The sequence below is a fragment of the Electrophorus electricus genome, chromosome 3, assembly GCF_013358815.1.
Source record: "Electrophorus electricus isolate fEleEle1 chromosome 3, fEleEle1.pri, whole genome shotgun sequence".
In the NCBI taxonomy this organism is placed as follows: Eukaryota; Metazoa; Chordata; class Actinopteri; order Gymnotiformes; family Gymnotidae; genus Electrophorus; species Electrophorus electricus.
In genome coordinates, this window is record NC_049537.1 from 11,228,811 (window position 1) to 11,255,816 (window position 27,006).

The following is a 27,006-nucleotide window of genomic DNA, read 5'->3' on the forward strand; positions in this document are numbered from 1 at the left end:
AATCAATTACTTTATTTTAAACAAAGTTTGAGGAAGCTAAAACAGGTCTGGGTTGTTTCAAAAATGTTTATATAGTGGTTTATATGCGATTAAAGTAGTTTTGTGAGTAGCGATTTTTGGTTAGCACATGATTTTCCCTTCACTTTTCACTGCTCAGCGTTGTAATTTGCTGAAGTTATACGCGGTTCGTATGCAAATTTCACTACATGATTTTTGAGAGGGAATGGAACCCTACATGAAAATTTAACAGCGAGCAAGATTCACAGAAAACAGTTTACATTCTGCACTTATCTAGCGTTAGTTAAGTAAGACTATTATGCCATCATGTGGAGAACTGCCAATATCACAGTCTTCTCCAGTATCCCATGATTCTAATGTTTACAGCCATCCGGTGAAAAATGGCGGACGATAACAGCAGTAATTCTCAATCTCATGGGTTTGCGGAGAGATTGAAATCTTGGTTGTCCTGGTCGTGGACATATGTTTGTGCAGTTTGGTTCGCCATGGTCTTAACCATGATTTACGTGCTACGAAGTCCGTTGAAGCTTCAAGAGTCTGTCACCGCTGGTAATGTATTCAAAACTGATGGTAGTCTCTTGGCTAGGGTTAATATCACTAGCTAGCTATTGCTAGCTGGAGCTGCTAAGAAAGTTCTGTGCTATTTTATATGTTAACAAGCTAGTACCCTCTCGACACACAGCTAGCTAGCTAGCTAGTTGTTGCCACTTTAGTTTAAATTTAAAGAGTAGTTCTAACTAGTTAACTGTATTTGCCATTTTTGCCTTTAGCGTATACCGAAGGTGAGAGTTAGGGGGTCCCTTGAATGTAACTTATAATCATAATTGTGTGTTCTTGGGGGAGGTTGTTATCTATGAACGGCAGCTTTGGTATGGTTATAGCGTATTGCCTCAATGAAGCTGTTAGTGATTTTTTTTAGAATGCACATGTCTGTATAGTGTTACCATGTGTAGTGTATTATTCTGTAGGTGTAGACTTTTTAGGTAAATGGTTTCATGGTTCGAGCTCTTATCATTTGAAACTAACATGTAACTAAAAGTTTATTTCTTTTGCTTCCTCTACAGCGTCTGTGTTTCTGAACACACTTACACCTAAATTTTATGTTGCCCTAACTGGAACCTCCTCTCTTATCTCTGGTCTTATACTGGTAAGGTTTGTTTTGGTTGTCAGATGTTAGCCATTGTATCACTGGTTAGACATGTTTTCTACACAGTAAAACTGTGGGTGAAATTTAAATTAAAACATTTTGAAAAAAGTAGTTATTTCTGAAAGGAGCTTGTAATTGTGTGAAATGTGACTTATTCTCGCTTACGTTCTCTGTCACACATGGCAATTTGTCGTCTCCACCTTCAGATATTTGAGTGGTGGTATTTTCGGAAGTATGGTACGTCCTTCATTGAGCAAGTTTCTGTTAGTCACCTGCGCCCTCTCCTTGGCGGGGTGGAGAACAGCAGCTCTGCAGGTCTCTTCACCTCAGCCAGTGGGGAAGTTGAGCAAAGGCCCAGTGTCTCAGGTAAACAAGCATACATGTGTACATATATTAACTTTCAATATGTTGTGTTACTAATATTTTTAAATATATGCGGAACTGTACTTGATGATGGGTGAAATTAAGCAGGAGCTAGTTCATTACAGCAGTAGTTTAGTTTTCTCTTGATTTTCTCATACATATATGGTAAGTGGTATTAACACATACAGATATGGTAAATGATATTAAAGGCATATAAATACTTTATTTTACTGAGTTGTTTTATTGTGTGCTATTTGATACGTTGCCGTGCTGTCCACTAAATGGTGGTGTGCACCACTTCTCAGAGTGTAAAGTATGGAGGAACCCACTGAATCTTTTCCGAGGTGCAGAATACAGCAGGTATTATTGCTCTCCCTCAGACTCATTAGTTCCCCTAAGCAGTAGTAAACATCTTTCCATGTGTGCACAGCTGACAACTGTGATGGAGACCTGCAATGTAGTGCATGTCTCTACCAATTGCTTTTCTCCTCATTCTCCCACTTCTGCAGGTATACATGGGTGACGGGTAGAGAGCCTCTGACTTACTATGACATGAATCTATCAGCACAAGATCACCAGACCTTCTTTACCTGTGACACACAACAGCTCAAACCAGAGGACACTGGTCAGTGTATCCATCAGCTTATACACCTGTGAAACATATTTAATCAAAATTAGCAAAATTAGCAGTGTGTGTGTGTGTGTGTGCGTGCGTCTAACAGTCATGCAGAAGGCCTGGCGAGAGAGAAATCCTCAGGCTCGTATCAGAGCGGCTTACCAAGCTCTCGAGCTTAACCATGAGTGAGTCACATTTTGCATGTTTCATTTATATCCTTTTTATTATAACATTGTTTTCTTTTTTAGTTTTATCTTGTTGGTTCTTTTGTTGGTTGCTGGCTCCATTCTTTTTGTGTATGACTGGTACTTTAAAATATACCATCATCTGTAATTAGAAGCTTTACTCAGGGTTCAGTACATGTTTGCCTAGTTAGAATATTTATATGCATTCTTACATCCCTTCAGTGCCCTAATGCTGGAATCAGGGTATGCAATATCTTTGTCTTTCACAGTGCTCCTTATCAGATTAGACATTCATTTATTTATTTTTAAAGGCAGCCAAGAGGACACAGCATTAAGCTATCCCATCTTGATTCAGATGTAAACTCGTAGAGGCTCCCTGGCACATGAAGGTGCAGGTGTGTGTGTGGTATTCATTTTAGACAGGTGCACTTTGACAGGTGCACTATGTCATAGTGGCATAAATTGGGTGGGAGACTGGCAGCAGTAAATATTTGACATGAGTCAATATTTGTTCATGTCCTTGTGCCAGTTTGTAGGTTTTCAGGGAAAAGTGTTAAAAAATTGACAAGCATGGCGACAAGCTCTGTGTGATGCTGGCAGTTTTGTTTTCGAAAAATGAAAGAAAGTATGTACAATTGTGAACCCATTCCGGGGTGTCAGGAAGAGCGTAGTATGGGCTGTCCGTCCTTCAAACAGAACTTAAGGTAATGAATGTGTTAACATGTTAAGAACACTACATATAGCTTTCTACCAAGTTTGCTGTATGTAAACAGAAGATCTCATGGAGCAAAAATAATTAGGTTTTTGTAAATGAAGATACAAAGACATGTTTTGTTTTGTTTTTTACCTATGTCAGGTAGTTTCATAATTACTGTAACTGAAATCAACATCATCAACATCAACAGCAGCATCCCTCTTTCTCTTATGTGGTGTTTACGCGTGTGTGCCAGAGAGGGCGCCATCATCCTATTGGTCAATATCAAGAACACGTCATAGTAGTTGTCAGACTAGGTGAGAAAATACCAAAAATTCTGACATGCTGGACTTTTCATTTTGGTATTATGGGGTGTCCCAGATACTATGTCACTGGTCTTCGATTATGTCCACACTACAAAGCCCGTTGCTCATTCCCACCAAATGTAAATGGGCCAGATGCTGGAAATTTGTTGTGTCTGACAAAATCTTGTCATAATTCGTGTTGTCTGACCCCATAACTCTAATTTAAAAAATGACTCCACACAACTGGAACCTTATGTGCTGTTGGTAGAAAGGTAGCCCAAAACCTTGCGCACTTCCATTTTTCAGATGTGCCGCAGCGTATGTGCTGCTGGCCGAAGAGGAAGCCACTACCATCGTGGAAGCCGAGCGACTGTTCAAACAAGCGCTGAAGTTTGGTATGCACCACATACGTCCACACCCACAGTCAGATATGAGGGGTTTTGCTTATGCTAATGCAAATTATTCTTGATTCCTCAGCGGGGAAAGACACAAATCTTTTGGTGTACATCAAGCGCAGGCTGGCCATGTGTGCCCGGAAACTGGGACGCATCAAAGAGGCTGTGAAAATGATGAGAGACGTAAGACCAGTACACATATTGACATGCAAGATAAGTAGTAAAAGAGTTCTGCTAATTATTCTGTCATCTTTATCTGAATAGTTGACATTTCTTAAAGATCTGTATGGCAATTTAGAAGAATAGAATAATTTTGAGATCAGAATTAGTCAAGGCTATTTTATTGTACTTGATAGTGGCATACATTAATTTTTTGTTTCTTAATGCGTGTTTTTATTGTCCATCTGCTTTATTCTGCTTTATACTCACCCCTTTATCTCTCTTGTAGTTAATGAAGGAATTTCCCTTACTTGGAATGTTAAATATCCATGAGAATCTTCTAGAAGCCCTACTTGAACTACAGGCCTATGCTGACGTACAAGCAGTCTTAGCAAAATATGATGGTGAGCTGCAGAAACTTGTTTGCCTCACTTCCTGCTTCAGATGTCATTCCACAGAATATGCAGTATGCAGATTATGGTTGGTCAAAGAGCATTAAGTGGTTGGTTAGAGTCATTACAGGAGTCATTTCATCAACACGTTATTCGAGGAAGTTTAAACTGAATTTGAAACTGAACTTGTGACATTAACAGTGAGAAACAAGAGATGGGCTTTTACATTATACATCACAGTCTGGTGCCCTTAATGTTTTTGTCTTTGCTTACAGATATCAGCTTGCCAAAATCTGCCACCATATGCTACACATCTGCCTTACTGAAAGCACGAGCAGTATCAGACAAGTAAGTTTTGTGTGTGTGTGTGTGTGTGTGTGTGTGTGATTAAGTATAACCAGTTTTGTTGTTTTATAGGATTAGAATTACAAGGAGAAAAGTGTGTGTGTGTGTGTGTGTGTCTCCAGATTTTCGCCTGAGGCAGCCTCTAGGCGAGGGCTTAGCACAGCAGAGATGAACGCAGTGGAGGCCATTCACAGAGCTGTGGAGTTCAACCCACATGTGCCAAAGGTTAGGCAGTTATCACCTCTTAAGTCTTTATGCATTAAGATTTCTGGCTTGTCTGAGATTTTTTTATGCTTAGTTTTTAAGGTGGTATTGTTATTGTTTTGTGTTCAAAAACTGCATCAACAACCGAAAACAATGCGAGTAAGTTAGAAAAGAAGGGTCTGTGCTGGACTGTTTTAGACTACAACTTTGATCCAGAACATGGTCCATTTTGACCAGAAAGTTTGCTTTATTGATTGGATTTCAGGATCATAGACCTACAACCAGGTCCATCTGACCCCAGAGTCTGTTTTTTGTGACTCACTTCCTGAAGTTGATGTGTTGGAAGCAGGAAAAATGGTCAAGCATAAGGATCTGTGCGACAAGGGCCAAATTGTGATGGATAGATGACTGGGTCAGAGCTCCTCCAAACTACAGATCTGTGGGTTGTTCCCATGATGCAGTGGTTAGTACCTACCAAAAGTGGTCCACTTGATGCTCGAGAGGAGTGAAGGCTCATCTGTCATGTCCGATCCCACAGAAGAGCTCCTGTAGTGAAGCTCTCTGCAAAAGTTAATGCAAGCTATAATAGAAAAATGTCAGAACACAGTGCATCACAGCTCGCTGCAAATGGGACTGCATGGCCGCAGTCTGGTCAGAGTGCCCATGTTGAGCCTTAGCCACTGACAAAAGCGCACAGGCGCATAAACATCCAAACTTGATGATAGAGCAATGGGAAAAAAGGTGGCCTGGTCTGATGAATCGTGTTTTCTTTTACATTGTGTGGATGGCCAGGGATGGCTCCAAGATACATATGGGAAGAAGGCAAGTGTGCAGAGGCTGTGTGATGCTCTGGCCAGTGTTCTGCTAGCAAACCTTTTCCTGGCAATCGCATGGATGTTACTTTGACACACACCACCTATCTAAACACTGTTGCAGACCAAATACACTTGGTGGCAGACAAGGCAGGGGGTTTTAATGTTGTGGGTGATTGGTGAATATATTAAGCAAAAACCAATACACCTTTTTGGTGTATGTTAAACATATTATTAGTTAATGTTACTTCCAGATTTTTGGTTTACAGTATATACTATTTCAACAGATCTGTCTGGCTTGACACCTAGTTTTGGTGGCATGAGAGGAACCTACACAATATTAGGCAGGTGGTTTTAATGTTATGGCTGATCCATGTATTTTGTTATATCATATTTTTTGTAGTTTGTCATGGTCCTGAGTTTAAAAAATAAAAAATAAAGAAAATGATTAGACTTAATATCTGAGCTTAATATCTGGACTATGATTGTCACCCAGTGCATACTCAAGCCTCATTGCCAAGTGACAATTGGGAGATGGCTGCTTAAAAATCTGCTCATGTTGTGGACAAAAGCTTTACGCAAACGTGCTACCATTTGGAGCAATGAGAACACAACACGGGCTTGGTAAGCGGACTGAAATTGGACCTTGGGTTGCATATCAAGCAAATGTTCTGTATGTGAATTCTTTAAAACGGGCCCCTAGATGAATTCACTAATTCAGCAGTAGCCAGTAGGTGCTGCTGTTGCACTGGGATGAGCGAAACCATCTACACTCACCAAGCTCCACAGACAGAATCCACTTGGAAGAGTTTTACATTTCAAAATATGCAGGTAGAGCTATTGGCCTGACAACAGGAAACATGCCTGAGTGCAATGTTGACAGTAGTAATCTATCCCTTCTGTTTTCCTCTGAGTCCTTTTAAGACAGCCACTTTGAAGCCCTCATGTTCCAGCTGTCTCTGTACTTGGCTCCAACTTGCCCATGCCCAAGATACCCGCACCTGCACATCCAATCTCAAACACACTGGATCAATCTCGATCAAAGTGCACCTGTGTAAAATGAATACCACACACCTGTACCTTCATGTGCCAGGGAGCCTTTACGAGTTTACATCTGAGTCAAGATGGGACACGCTTAATGCTGGGTCCTCTCGTCTGCCTTTAAAAATAAATAAATGAATAAATTACAAGTCAACGTTCACATTCAGAAATGGGTTTTATTAACTATTTGACACTGCCCTATTCTAGGAGTGATGGGACCCATTATAGGGCAGTGCATTCCTGTTTATTGTGGGTTAAGGCTGATAGACGGTAGCTGTGGTGTTGCCATTACACAGGGATATGTGTTAAGCAAACAGCCACACCTGAAACCTGTGCTGCCCAATGTAAGTCCTCTGCTTGGTGCCCCCCAGTGGCCAAGTGAAAGAGTGACAACTAGTGTGAGACCCAGACAGAAGCTTAGCGGGGGAATACTGGTTTAGGAGAGACCCCACATAAAAGGCAGCAGAGGCGACATCATATCACCACATCAAAGGACAAAGAGTGTGGGTGTATGCAAGGGGATGCCACCAAGGACAGCTGCCAGTAAAAACGCCAGGAGTAATCACTGAACTTTGTGTGTGCGTGTACATGTGCATGCATGCTCAATGACGGGTGCTTGGGCACATCCATAGGTACACCAGAGTCATAAAAACAGGGTATTTAGACATTGGAGAGGGAACTGCGCATCTTGGCAGTGGGGGGAGGTTTATCCCAGCAGCCAGAATAAGCTTCTCGTTCACTCTATGGACAGGCGAGTTGGAGAAGGCAGGCTACCCTGTAGCTAAAGCATACACTGCATGGTCGAGTTGTCCCAGAGCACTCGATTCATGAAGAAATAACACTTTCATTCCTGTGTATTGTATTTTGTGTGTGTAGTATCTATTAGAGATGAAGAGTCTAATCCTGCCTCCAGAGCACATTCTGAAGAGGGGTGACAGTGAGGCAGTGGCATATGCCTTCTTCCACCTGCAGCACTGGAAACGAGCAGAGGGAGCTCTCAACCTGCTGCACTGCACCTGGGAGGGCAGTATGTACATACACAAAATAAGAAAATAAAGCAATTACCCCCTCCCCCCTCCCACACCTCTTTTCATTGATATTAATTCTCTATTCCTTTGTCCAGCATTCCGGATTATTCCATACCCACTGGAAAAAGGTCATCTGTTCTACCCATACCCAGGCTGCACAGAGACAGCAGACAGAGAACTGCTACCATGTGAGTATGCCCTGTTTATTTCATGTTAGCCACATCATCTCATTTATTTAAACTGTGTTTGGCTGTAAAATGTGAACTGTCATGTTTGTCTCTGTCTCTCTCTCTCTCTCTCTCTCTCTCTCTCTCTCACTCACTCACTGCTTCAGCATTCCATGAGGTGTCTGTGTACCCGAAGAAGGAGTTGCCCTTCTTCATTCTGTTCACAGCGGGCCTGTGTTCCTTCACTGCTATGTTGGCCATGCTCACACACCAGTTCCCTGACCTCATGGGCATATTCGTCAAAGCAGTAAGTCATGGGTGTGCACTCTCCTGCTCGTTAAGCCTGCTGTTAGGTCAGTTGCTTCCACTCAGTCAGCCAGATTTACTAATCAAATACAATTTTTTTGATTCACCATTCACACACACGATAGCAGCGCGGACAGGTGAGATGGTCCACATCTTCAGTGGAGAGCTCAAATTTTGTGTTCATGAAAAAGAACTTCCCTGCTCTTGTATACCATTTTTGATGTGGTGAAGCGTTGACGCTGTGGACCATGCCCCTGGGTCTACTCATGAACAAGTGCTCAGACATATTGGCTGTCCAAATCCAATGAGCCTAGTACTGTTACCTCACAGCCTCAGGGAGGAGCGAGCACATGCTCTGCGAACACTCTCCTGCTTTTATTAGGCCTTTATCGAGAGCCTGACCTAGACTCTGTAAATATACCCATGCGCTGGAGCCTCTTTTTACAGGCTTTTGTTTTGGGAACGACTCCACATAGACAGCACGTTTACGGCCAAGGCCCGGGTCTGCTTAGTGTAACGGAGAGCACGTGCATGAGTAAATGAGAGAGGCAAGGAGGAGGAGCAGTGAGGAAAAGCAGAGCTCTCTGGCCAGGCCTTTTAAGTCCTGCCCACATTAGGTGTGCCATGCCACACTTCAGCTCTTAGGTCAGCAGCTTCAAGCATGGTGTGATTCAGCCATGTGCTGACCAAGTGCTACATGAGGTTGTTTTATATGTTAGCTTGTCTGCATGCACTTATAGTTACTTGTGTATTTTTGGAAGGGCCAAATGAGTTCAGCCATTGACCCAGACTGGACAAAGAAGTTCAGCTGTTGCCAAAGACTGACCGAAGGTTTTCAGCCATTGACCCAGACTGACCATGAAGTTTGGCTGTTGCCAAAGACTGAGCAAAGGTTTTCAGCAATTGACCCAGATTGACCAAAGGAGTTCACCGTTGACACAGATTGTTCAGACCATGCTTTGTCCCTGCCCTCCTTGACCTGCTTGCACTCCACCTTGCATAAGATTCCCAGGTACATGCACCCTGACACTTCCAAACATGCAATTCTCCATGAGAAGGAATGCCCGAATTTATTCTGGTAATAAACTAAGCAATATGAGGACACTGAGCCTTGTCGGCCACTATCTTTTTATCGTCCTCGTTTGTCATGTTACAGCACATATTTACATTAGTCTTATCTAGTCCCTGGATCTGCATTAAAATTGATGATACCTCTCCAGCTCCATGTCTGAGCATCGCTGCTTTCCCTCCCAAGCCACCGCCACATTTCAAACTTCCGTTCCCATATTCCATATTCATAAACATCTGTTCATCCGTGAAACATATCGCTTTGTAAACACATTAAGGGCTTGTTTATGGTGGAGGGAGCTGTGGGCCTTCAAACACCTTTCAGATGCATGCCAGCTTGCAGTTATGGAGCTGCATGTTGGACCAAGCTCGCAGGAACGCTCGCTCAGTGTTTGTGTCTGGCCCGTGCCCCTCTTGAGCTTTGACTCAAGCTTTAGCAGTCTAAGGCGTAAACTTTATCATTTTTATGAAATGTTTAGGGCAGTTAAAACAAAACCTTGACAAATGGTAGCATCTTTTTTTTAAAGTTATACTGACTGTCAGAGCAGCAAGAATTGGCAACCTTTTTTCAGTTTCTTTTTTTTCCTCAGGTATTTGCATTCTTTTTTTTTCTACACCAAGATTACAGTTCTTTGTTCATCAGGGCCAAAGACATTGCATAAACAGTGACAAGTCATTAGCATGCCCCTGTGTCAGGCCCTGCCACCTTTTAAACACTAGGGTAACATAAGATGCTATGAAGCACATTTCTTAGGAAGCTCTCTCTTATTGACACTGACTTTTTATTTTTCTCTTTCTCACAGTTCTTCAACACCCTCTTTGCACCACTAGGATTTTTTGCAGACAAGATGGAGAGTTTTATGCCTTCCTGCCTTTGGTACCAGCTGACCAGAATCTAACACGAGAACCCACCCTCCACGCTCAAGCACACACACACACACACACACACACACACACACAGAGACAGAGTTACTCATGGACATCAGGATGCAGATCTACTGTATGTGTAGCATTAAATGTTCTAAGAGGGTCATTGGCTACTGTATTAACAGTAATAAAATGTTTTGACTGTTGTCTTTTATTGAGTCTAACTTACTTTATCATCTCTTTTGTAGATTAGCTGCTGTGGTCTCAGATGTGTAGACTTAATCTGTAAATGTTTTTTGAGTGCCCTGACCTAAACCACTTGATAAGAGCTCTTCATGACTGATTATAATGCCATTTATATTTCCCTGTGATAGCTGCAGGGACAGGTTGCCACAGTGATATAGATCCAAGATGTCATGCCATAGCAACAACTGGCAGAATTGGCCATCCTCATATATGTATTTCAGAGTGGCAATATAGCAGGAGAGAGTTTTTAGACTACAGTTGTAGGTCTAGAAGTAAGGATAGTTCCTCAACTGGTTTAAGACTTGAAAACATCTTGGATTAGAGGGACTAAAAAAGAATGATGAGAGCCATGTACATAGACTGACCCCTATACAGGCAAATAGCATCCAACTTCATTATTGGTGTGCAGAATGTCTCTGATTGCACCTCTTATCTTTTGTTGGCTACAATCACTGATGACAATGTTTGGTGCTGCTGTTTTCAGCAAAGAACATAAAAGCAAAAAATCTTCAGTGAACACAGGACCACAGACTGGATCACTGATTAGTGTTTGTTTTTTGTTTTTTTTGGCTTTACGCTAATGGAAGAATATAATTTTAGTTCAAGCAACAAGTCTATGAAGCCGTCTTGTTCAGTGTCAACGCTACATGCAGTGTTAGCAGTATAATAACAGTTACACAGCTCCATATAGACTTTCCATTATACTCTCCACTGGTGTGTCACAAGGCTCTGCTTGGTCCTTTCCTAGTCTCCCTCTATTACTCTCTGCTCTCTTAAGTGAGGTCAGATCCTTGCATGATTTCTCATACCAGTTCTATGCTGATGATGCTCAACTCATTTCTTCCTTTCCACTCTATGATGCTCATTTTTTGCGCATATCTCAGCATGCCTAGCAAATGTATTCATGGATGATGGTTCATCACTTAAAGCTAAAATTCAGCAAGACTCAGGTGCTATATTTTGCTGGAGGTGTACCAACAAGTGAAGACCTTGCGGTCTCACCAAAGAACGAGATCACTGACAAGCAAGTCTTGATGTCTAGATAAGCAATTATCATCCTCTCCATATGCTGCAAGCTTAATTTGGATGTGCAGGTTCTTCAGCAACAACAGGATAATAAAATTTCTCTTTATGGAAGCCACTCAGGTGCTTGTTCAGTCCCTTGTCATCTTGGACTATTGTAACCCGCTTCTGGCCAACCCCTCTGTACCAACAAACACCTGAAACTCATCCAGAGTGCAGCTGCATGAGTCTACTGGTTCCCTACTAGCTTTAAAACACTGATGATTTCCTACAAAACAGTGACTGGACCAGCTCCTACATACCTAATATAATGACTCAGACCCCATTCTGCATCATTCTGCCTTCGAGTCACTGGTACTTTTAGACTTTTAACAACCATAACTCAAGACACACAAGACTTCTCTGTCCTAGGAGTGTATACAGCTGAGTCAGTCTGTCTTCAAATGAAGACGGAAGACTCCCCTCTTCAAAGTCACTAAGCACTTAAATATGCATTTATTTATTTTTTTAAATAATTCTTTTACTGTCTTCTTTTCCATTTTAGCCTGTTAGTATCCTTATTACTGACCTATCTTTGGTCACAGGAGGGTTTGTAGTTGATGGAGACTACCAACTCCTTGTTCAGAGTGTCTTACTGAAGTTTGTCTGCCAAATGCTGTAACTGTAAATGTCAATGTGTTGGGAGTGTCTTCCTGGCACACATTAGGACCTCTGTTACTTACTGAAGCACATCTAAGCAGAATGGGGTCTCTGAACATTACTGCTGCCTTACATAGGCTGAAGTTCATCCACACTTCGACAGACGTTTCCACCATGATAATGCACCATTTCATAAGGCACACATCACAACTGCATGCTTCCAGAAACATGACATTACATTTTGATTGCTTCACTGGTCTGCAGGGTGTTCTGAGCTCAAGCTTGGGAAGCATGTTTGAGATTAGGTGGAGTAGGCTAGACTGCAGCCAAAGAATTGGCAGTAACTACACACAGAGTGAATTCTTGCTCACTTACCTAGTTCACTACTAGATAAGTGTACATGATAAAACTAGCAAAGCAGTGTATTAAAGTTAAAAGGGTAAAGAAACTAATTCAAAGCTTTTACTGAGTTCCACTTTAATGGTGTAATTTAGGTGAAGTCAAAGTTACTTTAACCATATATTTTGTGTAACTGAACTGTGAAAGAGGATTATCGCAGACCCATCTTAGATAAAGATTATAGAATAGGTTACATATGTGACAGGCTACTTCAAACATGTAAATTTGGCAACATTAGCATAAAAAAAGGTAAATTATTTCCTACCTTGATCATGTTTGATTAAATGCTGTACTTGATATCCAAAATGTTAATATGCTTGACACTGCAAGTGGCACATTTGTGTTCTCACAAATATCCTTTTTTAAAATTGCAAAATTAAAGGGAAATACTCCTGTAAGCATGTATTTATTACTGGTTGGGTACTCTTTCCTTTATCTAGATAGAGCTGCTTTTATGCACTGACATACACAAGAAAACTACTTATGCCATCAAAGTTCTTTGTATTACCTGCTGTTTCTGGCAGCCCTCAATAAAAGAGGGTCCTACAGAGTTTGAGTAACTGGCACGACCATCTTCTGTAAGATTTCAAATGAGCTGAAGAGGAAGAGAAGACAGTGTTAAACAGCATGCATGCAAAAAAGAAGAAGTATGGATTGTAGTAACTGGATGTGCATGCTGAATCTCACACACGGTAATGCTTAACCAGTGGTCTATTTACAAACAAACGCCATTTCAAGAGGCCAATGTCCTAGGAAATCAAGCCCAACGGGCATACTGACAAGGGCCTGTAAAGCATGAAGATGTGTCATCAGCCACCATTCTAAGTTTGTTTACAGCAGCTATGTCATAAATGGGGGATTTGGAACCTATCTAGCCTCTGAGCCTAACGTAGAATGAAATCTACTGGAATTCTAGAAATTTAGCTCCACTTGAGTCCAGAGGCATTTTCAGAGTGGCCCTTATTTACAAACTAAAACAAATTTTATGTGCAACACACAACTTACTAAACTTACTCTGATACTGCTCTCAAGGAATAGTAGTTGTCCTAATAATTGGTGAATTTTATATGTATACTCAAAATTCCATTGAACTTCCCAAGGTTTCCAGAGAAACAGGAGGTTTCGGACAGTGGTCCTTCATCAGCAAGCAAGCAAAGTACAGTTTGCAGTTTGGTACACCATCTTTTTGGATTTATATTGGAATTAGAGTACTGTTGTCATTGCACAGCAATTTATATATTTCTTGCATTGCCTCGCAATGACAATAAAAGCATTCAGAATCTAAGAAGATTCCAGGTAAGTAACTGCAGTGTGCTTTGCCTGCTGTGTGTGTGTGTGTGAGAGATTTTATATAAAAACACCTGTTAACACCCCAGATAAGAACCCCAAACTGTTTCTAGATTAGTGGCTGCTGTATGATAATCCAGCACTGCTTGTTTACAGGCCACACGTGTTCAATCTCCAAAGCCCATAAGGCCGCTGATGAGGAAAGTAAAGGCCTTGGATTCTTCTGACTACAGCTCCCTTGTGTCTTTGTTTGGCAATGGGAATACACATAGAACTGCATTCTTGCCAGATGACTCAGATAAGTCTTTTTATATGTTAATCTCAAATCGCCAGCCTGGTAAGATCTGTCTGACACTAGGGATGCTTAAGCTCCTAACTGCTCACCTCTAGGAGCCGTTCAATACCTAGAACACAAAGTTAATGTATATGTTAGATTCAACTCCTCTATATTTGCACCCAGGAACAAGCATGGGCTGGCCGAGTCATAAGATCCAACCATGAGAGGGAAGCAGTCTTCCCAAGGGGCCTTCCTGCTCAGATGCCAGTACAAGAAGAAAAATCAGTGGTGCTTATAAATGGGCTGATATTTCTGATGTGGCATCCACAAACAAACTACAAATATCAAAGGAAAGGTTTAAGATACTAAATAACAAGCATTCATAAACAAAGCAGTAAAAAATATTTTAAAATTGTTCAGGTGCAGTAATTTGAATTTCAATATAGCAGCCTAGTCAGAGGAAAACATTCAAAAGCTTACTTCAGTATCTCCAAGAAAAGATGTGAATTCATAGATATATCCTATGTGTCGTTATGTTATGATTGGCTGAACTGAAAATAGCTGTATGTACAGGAAATAATTTAAATGTAGTTACAAGGACCACACGAGGACATATGGACTGTCCCTTTACGTATTTATTGTTGTTACTTCAATCGAAAAATCAACATTAAAAACCAGGGATTTAAACTGAAATGTCTTAGCACAATTAGTGAAGTCTTTTGGCGAAAAATATGCTAATTAAATGGTGGGTTGTTCTGTTTAGGAAGATGCATAGGTTTCAACACTGACTGAACAGTACCAAGAAGACCACTTTACAATGTTCAAAGATAAACACCCTGACATGTTTTCCTCAAGTCTTTCTCAACACAGAAACTTTGACAAGAAGAGGTGTGAGGTTGGTCTGTTGAATGGCAGAAAATGTAAAAATGTATCTTGGGATGAGATCCTGAAAACAAGATTATGTAAAACATATCCTAATTTAGGTAGAGTTTGCCTTAAAGTAAGCACTTTTAGGGGACAGCATTCCTAAAAAGTTAAGTCAACTTAGGTTGAGAGACCAAAACACATTTTAATTTTAATATATACAACTCATTTATATCTGGCCCTAGAGTTAGCACTTGCTTATTTATTTATTTATTTATTTTTTTTATTTATTTTTTTTACAAGGACTGTGTTGTTTATGCCAGCATAACCAATGACAGTGTAAACCCAGCCATCCCCTTACCTGACAAAAGGTTCAGGTTGCTGTCATGGTTGATTGGCAGGCTAGCAGGAGGAACACGCCTACTCCTGCTAGGTATCAAACCTCTTACCTGCCCTGCTCACAGTCTCCAGAATACTGATTAGGTTCACCTGTTCCCTAACTGCTTTCCCCTTTATTTAAACCCACAGTTTCCAGGAGATGGGGCTGCACATTAGTGATCCTACGACACTTCAGTTAAGAGAAGTCTCTGTGTTCCCATTAAAGGAAGATTGTTGTTTTTGTTAAGTGCGTCCATCGTTGAAAGTCTGATGCAAAATAAACAGCATTACTTCGCAACCCCGCCTCTCACTTCCTCTGAGCAGCCAACGTCACAGACATTACAGTTGCTTTAGATTAATGGCGTCTCCATTTTGGACATGTATTTTTCTCCCAGCATGCCAAGCCAATGACTCCACATTCATTCATCTGTCTTAACTGCAAATTTAGAAACAACCATGTTGTCACACCAACGTATGTATCTAAACAAGTAAAATGAATGCTAGCCATGCTGTCCTGGTTATTTTTACTGTTCAATTTCAGTAAGCTATCTTGTTTTTACAGCAGTGATTTGACATTTATTATTGGTTTCACATAAGAACATCAGGATATATACACTGAAAAGGATAATTCATCTATAATTTTCGAAGAATTAATGTGGCAACTTTTACTATCCAGCACATAGTACATGATACATTTTATAATCTTATTTCATAAGATACAATGCAGTCTGTAAGTAACTGATCAGTGACATATTTTGCATTCTTATGGCTGTACATTCCAGCACATTAGATTTGGACACTGGTAGGGGATGTATGTCCATATTGGTTGAACAATGCAACAATTGTTCCCATTTTAAGAAAACTAATGGCAATTGGCCATTTAGGTGCAGTTGTTTCACGTCCAGATGTGTATCTTTGCATTCTTAGTACACTGTGAGGCTAAATAATCAGTATAATTCAGAGACATTGCCACATTTAATGCCTGAAGCTTCATACTGTGGTAAATCTTTAAACCTTCTGAATGTGACATTTTGGCTGAAATAGTTGCTCTAAGAAAGCCTTAGACATGGTCCAGCCATATTAAATATTCAAGACACTTCTCTTCAAGGTGAAAGGCTTCCCTGCTTGTCAATTATTTTACACATACACATAGTACTTATAATGACAGGCTAATTGCTAAGAGTGCATGTCCTTGGAGGCAAAGTCTTTGGAGAAGTTGGAGGTTGTGGGATTGAAGGGATAGGGTGGACTCCCTCTGTGGGTAAATCTGTCAGAAAAAGAAAAGGCTGTACAGAAGCCTTAATAATTGCAAGGACACTAGTGAGTTTACAAAACAATCTGGAAAGCTACAATAGTGGAAAACCAAAAAATACTGCAGATCTTGAAGAAGACTGTCAGTGCTATCCTGGATTTAGTCATAGATAAACTAACACAAAGATGAGAATCATTAACATGACTGGTAAGATGCAAACCCAGAACAGAAGGGTCAGGTTATAGTATGCTAAGAAGCACATTTAAAAGCCTGTACAGGTCCAGGACAATGTTTTATAAGCAGATTGATATTAAGAGTATTGTGTCCAGAATGATGGAGTGATGAAAATGGGGAAGAAAAGCAACTACCCATGAGTCAAAGCACTAGAATCTCACCTGTGAAACAGTGTGCCAGTGGCATGTAGGGCTGCAAGTGGAGCAAAGTGAGTTGTTTTTAATGATGTGACAATGAAATTGTGCACCTTGCAGGAGAACAATGACCCAGTACACGCTTCCAGAGCAACTAAGGAGTTTTTCAGGGCCAAAAAGAAGGATGTCATCCACCCAGCCTATACCTGACAGAGCTAGAGTTTACTCATTGAAGACAAATCTAAGGGCAAAAAGCCTCAGTATAAAGACAAATGAAAACGCTGCAATACCAACCTAGCAAGATGCTCAATGCCTGGTAATATCTATGGGTTCAGACATCAAACAGTTATCAATTACAAAGAATGCGCAGCCAAGTACTACAAGTGGCAATTATATTTAATGTCATTTTGCCCACTTATTTGGGTGCACACATACAATAGGGTCTGCTGATATGGAGACAATGTATAAAAAGGGCTGAGGTTCCTATATGGTTCACCTAGTGAATGTAAATTCATAAACTAAAGCTGACATTGTACATTTAATCTCATAGTCACTGTTTCATTACAAATCCAATCTGCTGAAGAGTCAAAAATTAAGAAGCAAAAAATTGAGTGGGGAGGCGGTGTCCCTGTCCAGTTACAGAAATGAGATGTAAATGTAATCATCTTAGTGGTGTGCAAATTTGGAGTTTTGCATTTGGGATTTGGGATTTTTATTATTATTATTATTATTATTATTATTATTATTATTATTAATAATAATAATAAAAATAATAAAATAAAAATAAAAAAATAATAATAAACACTACTCGGGTAAGACAAGCCTGAAAAAATATTTGCTTGATCATAGACTTACCTAAACCACTACAAGAAAACAAACCTAGAAAGTGCTGATACTTAAAGTTTAAGTGTTTGGATATTACATTTCATTAACAAAATATGAAAATATATCCAACATCTATTACATAATAACAAAGAAGGTATGCTGAAAACGTCATCTTTGATCTATATGTTCCGTGTATTTGTCCCAGTCAAATATATAAAAATAAACAAATTAGAAGAAATACAACTATAGCATAATTTCATAATATATTACTGTGTCCCTCAATGTAGACAAATGAGTTACTTCTCCAGATTTGTTATTGGTACTGGACAAATCCATGCTGTGGAAAGAGTATGCTTCCAGTCAATTTTCAAATGGAAAATTTCAGTCCATTTTTGTAGAAGCTTTGTACCATTTCCAGTGTCTAATAGTCAATCTCATCAAAGAGTATAACAAATACTACAGTCTGTTCTTTTCAAAGAAGAAAATTGTATATGTATGCATGTAACACATATTCTGGGAGGCCATTCAAACCTAGCAACAGGAAACAAAATATCTAATACACTTTCTCATGACATGCAATGGCTAGTAATGTTCCAGATTTAATAATAGCTTCACTCCAGTCCAACAAGGTTCAAGGTTCTACAAAACAAGGTCAGGAAGCTGGGGCCATGCTTCCCATGTTGAGTGGTGCACTCGAAAACCTGACGAGAGTTTCGATGATTGGCAACACCCATGCGTCAAGTGAGATCCAACCAATCAGGTCGCTTATGTGGCTTGCAGGTGTGAACATCCACAATGTCTTCACAGTCCCTGCACTCCACTGCACAGCACCACTTGAATTTGCACTCACATTTGGTGACACGTTTGAGGCGCATAGTGTCATAGCCGCGGCCACAGCACATGACTTCACAGCCGTCCATGCCCTTGGAAGATTTGTTGCACACCCTCCCTGCAGTCCCCAGAGAACCTGAAACAGAAAAGCACAACAGGATCACGATAATGTGACACTGACATTAATTAAATGACATCAGTGAATATACGTTATTATCAGTTCCAAGTAATGGGTAGGCCATTCTGGCATGGCTGTGAATGAAAGATGGTTGTATGACATTTGAGAGACATTGTTGTTGTGGCCTTTGTTATGGCTTTTGAAAGTTTCCAGGCCTAAGAGATCTGTGAAAGATTTATGAGTCCTGTGTTCTTACATTCAGTAACAGATGCAGTTCCTTAGGTTAGCTCTCACAAACAGGACCTCCAAATCCTGAGATTGGAGCTTTCTACCTCTTGTCCAGTAATTCTAATTTTCTTTATCAATAAACCACAGCCATCCAAGAAAGATACCACAGTGTGCCATGTATCTCATGTAACTGTTCACCTACCTGCTGTTCGATCCAGAAGGCAATAATCTGGAGAGTTTTCCACATACACCAGGTCATTTTTGGTCGTTCCTTTGAAGTTCCTGTCAGCAGCCATAAATCCTGTGCCATCCTGGTTCATTGTGACCTCTACTGCTGTGTTGTACTTCTTCCTCAAGTAGTCTCCTGTGCGATGAAAATCCGACATAGCCAGCCAGCACGTCCGCAGGGAGCAAGAGCCGCTGACGCCATGGCACTTGCATTCCAGTTTCATGAAGCGCTTCACTGCCTAAAGAAAATTATGGTCAGTCAGTGATGAATACATAACTCCACACAACCAATGAAAAATTATTTTAATCTTGGATCTGGACTGGATCAGAAGAAGTAAACGCCCATTTTTCATTTGTCCTTGGCAATTCAGGGAGCATTGGTCTCTACTGCACTTTTTCCATCTGTGCATATTAAGAGCATTGGTTCAATATGAGGCTGAGAAGAGCGGTATTTCTGTAACTACCATCACCACGCAAGCCTCCCCACAGCCTTCCATACTCCCCTCACCATTCTGCCACAGCGGTTGTTGTGCAGGTTCATCAGTGCCCGGGCATCTTTTACCATCCTCTCTCTGGCGTCCACAAAAGCCTTGGCAAACTTGATGCCGTAGTTGATGTTGTCACTGCAGCCACCCCAGTCGAAGTCTCCCATGTCATCGCTGGTCTTTCCTCGCTTTTGGGAGTCACAGCCGCAAATCTTGAGCTCCCCCTGGCTGCAGGCCTTAGTGATCGCATAGACCACTCCCGCTGAGGAGATAGCATACACAAACGCTGCCTCTCGGCTGCCTGGTCAGGTTAGAAGGGAGAGAGAGGAAATAAGATCTGATCACTACAACAATAACAATAAAAAAAGAACTGCAATAGTCATACTGCTTCACCCAGATCTCTGCAGAGAACAGCTCCATTTACTGAATCATCTAATGCAGTTGATTTTTCTCATTTTACTTAATCATGAGCATGCCAGTAAACTTCTGCTATATGTCCCCACTGTGGGAAGACTACTGGAACCTAACCATCATCCTCTCAGATTTAAGCTCTTCACCTTCTTGGGCCCTGCTGGAGTGCGGGAGGCCCACCCCAGAGTTTCCTGCCATCAGACTGATTCAGAATGACAATTCTTCACCTCCAGGCTCTGGATGATTGCACTCGCAGCCTTGAGGTGTGTTTTTTTCCCCCTGTAGCGTAGCGCATGATGACCCCCATTTCCCTCATTTTTCATCCTCCCGCTTACACACTTAGCCAAAATAGAGGGTGATATGTCAAAGAGTGCAGCTTTGTCTGTCTGCCAGAGTCATCTTCACAAATATTTACATCTCCTATTACTGTTTATACATCAGCCGTGCAGTCCCCCCAACCCCCCCTTTTTGACCACTTGTATTTGGAGAATATCCACTCTCCCTCTCAGACCCTCTCCCATTCTTGGAAAGTTAAGAAACACCAGCTTCTTTCCTCACTTTTCGTCTGGCACAGCTTATTTATAAGCAAAGCATAATGCATCTCTGCACATGCTTGGAGCATTTTATTGCTGTCGTTCATGTCTTATGATTGTGCTATGGAGTGCCTAATGTAAACAAAGGTGGGACAAACTGCGGAGGATGACGCGGCCAAACACAGTGTGGTCTCGCTCTGGCGTGCTGCAGTTCCACCGGTGGTGCCGGAACTGGTGCTGGCACTCTCGAATCCAATCCTTGGCTCCCTGGCCAATGGCCTGCATCAGGTCTGGGTGCCTCTGGCACAGCTGACGCTGCTTGTTGACCAGGCCCGGAATGTTGTCACATATGACCCGTGCTCCCAGTGCACCAATGTACCTGTGGGAAAGGACATCCACAGAGAGGAAGGCCTTTGAGTCTGTAGGAATGAATTGTTACTGGAACAGGCTGAAAGCAATGCTGTAAACATTGTGACATACACATAGGGGATATTTGCCAGTGAATTTAATAATTATCAAGGTAACTAGATCAGTTAAGGTAGCATCGAGCTCAACACACCTCCAAAAAGCCTATGAGTTGAACTGAAAGTTCAGGAAAAGAGGCTGAACAGTGTAGTCATATTTTTTCCAGATTAAGCATTTTGATAAAATCAATCCATGCATGGCAGCATTGGGATTATAGTATCCTCCCAATGACAATGTTAATTCAAGTCAACAGTGCAGACACACACTGTGTGGTTTACACTGCGCTCACACAGCCTTGTGTCTTTCCCTGATCTCACGATCCAGTCAGTCGTAAAAATGTTTCTGAGACAGTGCTCAAATGAACCCACCGCTCAGTTTCCACTCCTCTTATGGACGTCCTTGTCCATATCACACGTACATACACACACACTGCTCCACAAGACTTATTCTTCTCCCCAGGAACACCAGGGAGGGCCTGCCTGCTCTGTAAGGCAGCCCTGTTTATCCTTCACACACACTCACTCACACACACGTACACACACACACACACTCACACATATTGTCTTTTTCTGCTGCAAAAGACTTATCAGCTGCATGCGCCTGGAATTGGGAAGGACTAATTCCTTTGAGCCATATATGCACTGTGCTTAAATTGATTGCTATAATAACAACAATTCCCATAATCTCATAAATTACTGGGGGATGAGGTGTATCACCACTGCTGACACGGCTTCGGGCACATGGTCATAGCTGTCTTACCGGCGAAACCTCACACCACCAGACCCCAACCGCATTATGTGGGGCAAAGACAACCCACCAAGACACCGCACTAAGACAACGCTGTATCTGGCCATTCATGAAATAGGTGTGGTGTTGCTGCCTGCTTGGTTGAGGGAGGGAACAACATTCACATTGGTGGCAGTGGAAGTGGTGGGGAACATCCACACAGAGAATCTAAAATTGGGTAGACTACTGAGACTTGTGCTGTTTACACAGCTGTAGGACATGGAGCAGCCGGCAGTAATGTGGTAAGATGTTTGGGGCGTGTTGATATTGCTACCACTGAGATGTGATGGAGGGCCCATGCATGCCGCAATTAGTGACAGTAAGAAACATTTAATTGAGAAATCATGCAATATTTCATCACATCTGTTGTTACAAAACAGAAAAGTATGAAGGAGATGAAAAAAACAACATGTGACCAAACTGAGATGTAGCCTTGAAATATGTCATATATGTCAACACACTGAAGTTGAATGCGTTTTTTCAGTACCAGTCAAGGCTTTCATTTATATTTTTATGAATGTAAATTTTCCACCCTAAAACAGGATGGATTACATTTTCCACCCCATTTCAAAGCAAGATTCCGTAATTTTGCAGATGCAAAAAGCAAAAAGACCTCTCCAAAAAAGAAATATATGATCTCATGTGACTTATACAGTTAAATAAGGCTTAACCACAATGAAAATGCCATGAATCATGAATTAGTTAAAAATATCACTTACATTTCATGGCAGTATAATGGTCAGGATAATGGTATCATTGCAAGTTTCTTCAAATGTGTTTCTGAAATACTTTGTAGTTAGGATATGTAATTAAAAAGTAAAGATTTATATAAGACTTAAAAATATTGAGTTACTTTATTATGTATTGAGTTAGATTATTTGGCATTGATGTAGAGGTAGATGACTTAATTCCTGGGATTTCCTTTAAGATAACTGGAGGTATTGGTGTTCACTTCTGATACAAGACTCGGTGTACCCGTGGTCGTGGTTTATTGCTACTTTTTGGCTAAACATTTTTTTAATTTTTTCCTATCAACCTTACTGTTACTAAGACATAATATTTATTTCAACACATTACTGCTTATGCATGTCCTATGCGAGCTCACGCTCTCTCTTAACCACAGACATGCTTGTGATCTGACGCCTTGTATTACAGCAAAAGCCACAAATTCTCGGTTTGACAGAGCGAGTGTCAGAAATGATAGTATTTACGTAGCTTTGCGCATAAAACATGAGCTGTATGCAACAAGGACAAACTCAAAATACCAGAATTACTTTTCTGATTGCAATGTAACCGCACATTTCCAACGTCATCAATCTGCATGTACGATTTGGCAATTCCTTAAAGTTTGCTATGTCCTAAGTCGATAGGCTACTGTATTAATTGTCACCGTTATTACATATTTTTTATTCGGGGAAGAATTTAGAGCAGTTTTGAATTTATGGTTATTGGTAATTATACACTTGGTTATTGATCAAATATTTTCAGAAAATAGAACTTTATTTGGTTCTAATGACATTGTATTAATTAGGTCTAAGATGCTTATGACCCGATTATCATACTACAGAAAAATAATATTAGCAAGAGCACCAGCCTTTGGTTGAGAGAGCTTGTTCTAGTTTTGCAGAATATTATCATGGACTTACCACCAGGACGAATCCACGCTCGGTGTGAACATCAGAAGTAGTAGGACAACTGGAAAGTATATCCTTTGTATTGTTGCATTTGGTGTAGTGTACGACGCAGATCCGTTACGCGAATTGTGAAAGTGCATACTTGCTGAACTGCCCGCGTTCGCCAGTGAAGCGCACTGAACTTTATCAAGGGGGATGTAATGTTAAATAACACGATTTTTTTCTCTTTCCCAAAGCGCAAATTCAGCAGTTCAGTGTTTTCTTTAAATACTTTAGTTTTCCATCCTTCGTGTTTTAGCCCACCTGTCCATTATGTCCTTGGTGAAAGAAATAAAAAACTCCAGGATACTACTGGGAAAAGCGCACTAGTGTCCAAATAAAAACGGGAGCCCCTCCACCAGTGAGGTTAAAACATTACTTTCATAAACGTCTCTCCGACTTGTGATAGCTTAAAATTTACTTCCAGAGTAACTCAGTAAGCGCAGTATATCTGCGCCAACATCAGATTCAAAGGAATATCTGGCTGTGGGAGGTGGGCGCAATATTCTCCTGTCCGTCTGCATCCCCTCATTGGATAGATCAACACTGAGTGACAGGACTGCGTGTGAATAAATAAGTTCGTGTCAAGAGTGATTTCCTGATATTGTCACAGATAACAACTGCTTATTCCGCGGGGTCTCGCGTTAGCGCCTATTACTGAAATGGAGGAGTTTAACAGGATATTCATGTGCACTTGATGTGAAGCACAAGTACTAAAATGAAAGCTTCGTCCAAGGTAGCCACTAATGCCATTCTATGTAGTCTAGCCCGGTGTTTCTCTAGGTATCAACACGCCTAGAGCTTATACAAGTCTATATTTAGTGCAATGAATACATTCTCTGCGAAGATGGTTGACATTGTTCATTTATTTCTGGATGTGACATTGTCATTCTGTATAATCACCCCAACTCAGTGTCAGTGTTGTAAGTAGAAAAGTATTCTGCTGTACATAAAATAAATTCATATTAATTAATTATTAATTAATTAGAACTGAATTAAATATTTTGTCAAAACTTGGAAAAGGGACATTCACTCACTCACTCACTCTCTCTCTATCTCTGTCTCTCTCTCTCTCTCTCTCTCTCTCTCTCTCTCTCTCTCTCTCTCTCTCTCTCTCTCTCTCTCACACACACACACACACACACACACACACACACACACACTCACACACACACAATACAAAGACTAGCAGATAACTTATGTAGTATGTCCTCTGAGGTTACATAACTCTTGATTTGATGGTTTACTTCCAGTACACAAACTGTTAACTTGTGACCACGTCTTATTTTGGCCACATACTAAGCTGTAGTTTTACTATGATATCTCTTATAACAAATTGTTTTGTGAGGCGAGTGGGACATAATAACCATTAAACCCCAGTAATGTGTCTGGCTACATTGAGAAGAAGCATCGTAAAAGCAGTGAGAATATATACTAAAGTTTTATATATATTCTTTTTTAATTGCCCTTGGATTTCTAACCTCCACAATATACTTTTACTTTGCATTCTGCATCTTGGTTGCAGAAGGATTGGGCAATGTCAAGGATTTCATTAAAAATGACCAGACATGATTGTTGCATCATAATATAGAGCTGAGCTATTTGGCTTTGTAATCTTTGTATGATTGTTCTCTCCTGAGACTAGTCAGGAATGAACACACTGGTGGAATCGTACTCTTCAAAGGGCTAGCAGAGGAACATGGGGTTTGTGGCTGGGCTCAGTGTCAAATTATTTGCAGTACTCACTGCTAGTCTAATCCATGGAGACTGGGGTCTTGTTATTATCAACATTACAAAAATGCTCAAAATCTATATTAAAAGAATGCTTCAGTGTTAAACCGCAGTGCTTGGTTTTAGAGTTACAGATGATGCTGAAATCGTTCCCTGGAAATATGCCCTGTGAAAATCTATGAGAAGTCATTTTTTAGACCAATCTCTAAAACCAAGAATTTGATAAAACACCCTACACTACTTTAAACAACTTTGAATCCTGAATAAAATGTCTTTTGAGGTTTAACAATAAAGTATCCCTTTAAGTACCACGGGATCTGTCAAAAATGTTTTTGTTTGTGATTATGAGAGTTTTGAACTTTACCAGAGTTCATCTGGTAATGGGGAAATGTCAAATAGCAACTAATAAGATGCTCAGGTACAACAGCTTTGTTTTCCACTGCAGTGCTATTTAGGGAAGCAGGGACGCAGGGAGGGTCTTATTTCAGATCCAAAAAACAAACTCTTTTCTGATAGAAAATTGTCTTATCACAGAGGTTTAAGGAGGCAGGTATTACAGTGTATTTTACAACATTATTCCTGTATGTTGTGCCATTTAGTTCAACAGTGCAATGATGCAAGATATTCATGATGGTTGGGACTTACTGTGGCTCCAAGCCTAGCACTTACATGCAATGCCATGCTGACTCCTCTACACAACTGGCTCAGACTACAGTATTCTTCTGGCATCTTGATGATCCTTTGTTCCAGTGAACAGCAGGAATGCCAAACCCCGAAGATTCCAGAGTAAGTGTCCAAGTTGGGCTTTGACATGCTATTGGCATGTCCTGCTTCTTCCCAACAGATGTGGTGATGGAAATCCTCTTGGAGAGCCCAGCCGCTCCCAGCAATGGGAGGAAGGCACTACAGGCCAGGCATGCATCTCCGTTGGCCTCCCTGCCCTGACCCACTGTCCCCAACAGGAATGTTAATTGGTAAAATCCAGCAGAGGAGGTGACCACATCTTAATAAAGGACATCTGCTGAGAAACCGGACAGTCAGCAGAAATATGTGGTGTTCAGATTTTAACGAACAGCGTTGCGGTAAAAAATATAAATAAATAAGTGAGTGTAATGCGGGAGGTGCCATGTGCTAGAAGGTGTCAATGCACTGCTTGACTGTGATAGTTCCTCAGTCCAGAGTGAATAAGCTGGATGTTTATGCACGACTGGTCCTTGCTAACACTGCTGTGGCTGGAGGGAAGAGCAGCACATACTTTATGCATGTTTGCCTCTCTGTCCCCCAGGCCACACACACACACACACACATACACACACAGTGGGGATTTGGGTTTGAAGGCGAGGCTGCTGCCTGGGTAAACTGTGATCCTCATCCCTGTTGGTTTCACATGGATGCCAGTAAGGTTCACAAATGTTTCGCAAACATAGCACCACCTGAGCAGCACTGGTGCAAGCGTAACAGTGAGGTGCTGCGTGGAGTGTGATCCATTTGCTCAAGGCACCAAAAAGGCTTTCAAGGACAACACAGATTACTTTCAATAATTATCAATTATATCACTCAACATTGTGAAGCTGTTCAATGGAAAATACAACAAGAAAACCTCATCTGATAGTAAGGAGTGAGCTACAACTGCCATGAGCTAATCAAATGGCGCCCCCAAGTGGCTTGATGTAGGAGGTGATTCCACATTTATTCAACATTTGATGATACGGGTGAGTGACATGCCAAAAATATGTCGCGATATGGCTGTACGATAAATGATATGCATGACATTTTGTTTCTCTGAGGTTTGTAAACAAGTTGGAACACAATTCTCCACCAAAACAAAGGTGCCACATTCAAAAGTG

At 41.0% G+C, this 27,006-nt stretch overlaps 2 protein-coding genes across 3 annotated transcripts; one reads left to right on the forward strand and one right to left on the reverse strand.

The window, feature by feature from the left end:
- Positions 1-70: 70 nt before the first annotated feature.
- st7l (suppression of tumorigenicity 7 like) lies at positions 71-24,586 on the forward strand. 2 transcript variants are annotated; one of them, XR_004775785.1, is made up of 16 exons: positions 71-567; positions 1,083-1,165; positions 1,372-1,531; positions 1,834-1,888; positions 2,038-2,153; positions 2,251-2,329; positions 3,635-3,723; positions 3,806-3,906; positions 4,172-4,286; positions 4,550-4,622; positions 4,742-4,844; positions 7,553-7,703; positions 7,800-7,892; positions 8,039-8,178; positions 10,049-10,205; positions 24,553-24,586. XR_004775785.1 is itself a non-coding variant. In XM_027019187.2 (15 exons), the coding sequence occupies exons 1-15, from the start codon at positions 399-401 to the stop codon at positions 10,142-10,144; spliced, it is 1,623 nt and encodes a 540-aa protein (XP_026874988.1). In that variant the 5' UTR covers positions 71-398; the 3' UTR covers positions 10,145-10,318. The 2 variants fall into 2 exon arrangements, 1 of the variants encoding a protein (XP_026874988.1); XM_027019187.2 differs by lacking the exon at positions 24,553-24,586 and having other exon boundaries at positions 10,049-10,318.
- Positions 17,659-23,838, reverse strand: wnt2ba (wingless-type MMTV integration site family, member 2Ba). The gene is made up of 5 exons (XM_027019188.2): positions 23,402-23,838; positions 20,663-20,883; positions 19,584-19,861; positions 19,050-19,314; positions 17,659-18,637 (listed from the first exon to the last, which is right to left on the reverse strand). The coding sequence occupies exons 1-5, from the start codon at positions 23,527-23,529 to the stop codon at positions 18,408-18,410; spliced, it is 1,122 nt and encodes a 373-aa protein (XP_026874989.1). The 5' UTR covers positions 23,530-23,838; the 3' UTR covers positions 17,659-18,407.
- Positions 24,587-27,006: the final 2,420 nt, after the last annotated feature.

Bases quoted from the DNA above. Each gene is read 5' to 3' on its own strand.
- st7l (XM_027019187.2), top strand. From the start codon at position 399: ATGGCGGACGATAACAGCAGTAATTCTCAATCTCATGGGTTTGCGGAG. The intron at 1,532-1,833 runs GTAAACAAGCAT...ACCACTTCTCAG, and splicing joins GCAAAGGCCCAGTGTCTCAG to AGTGTAAAGTATGGAGGAAC. The intron at 7,704-7,799 runs GTATGTACATAC...TCCTTTGTCCAG, and splicing joins GCACTGCACCTGGGAGGGCA to CATTCCGGATTATTCCATAC.
- wnt2ba (XM_027019188.2), bottom strand. From the start codon at position 23,529: ATGCACTTTCACAATTCGCGTAACGGATCTGCGTCGTACACTACACCA. The intron at 20,884-23,401 runs GTAAGTCCATGA...CCTTTCCCACAG, and splicing joins AGCGTGGATTCGTCCTGGTG to GTACATTGGTGCACTGGGAG. The intron at 19,315-19,583 runs GTGAGGGGAGTA...AATTTTCTTTAG, and splicing joins ACAACCGCTGTGGCAGAATG to GCAGTGAAGCGCTTCATGAA.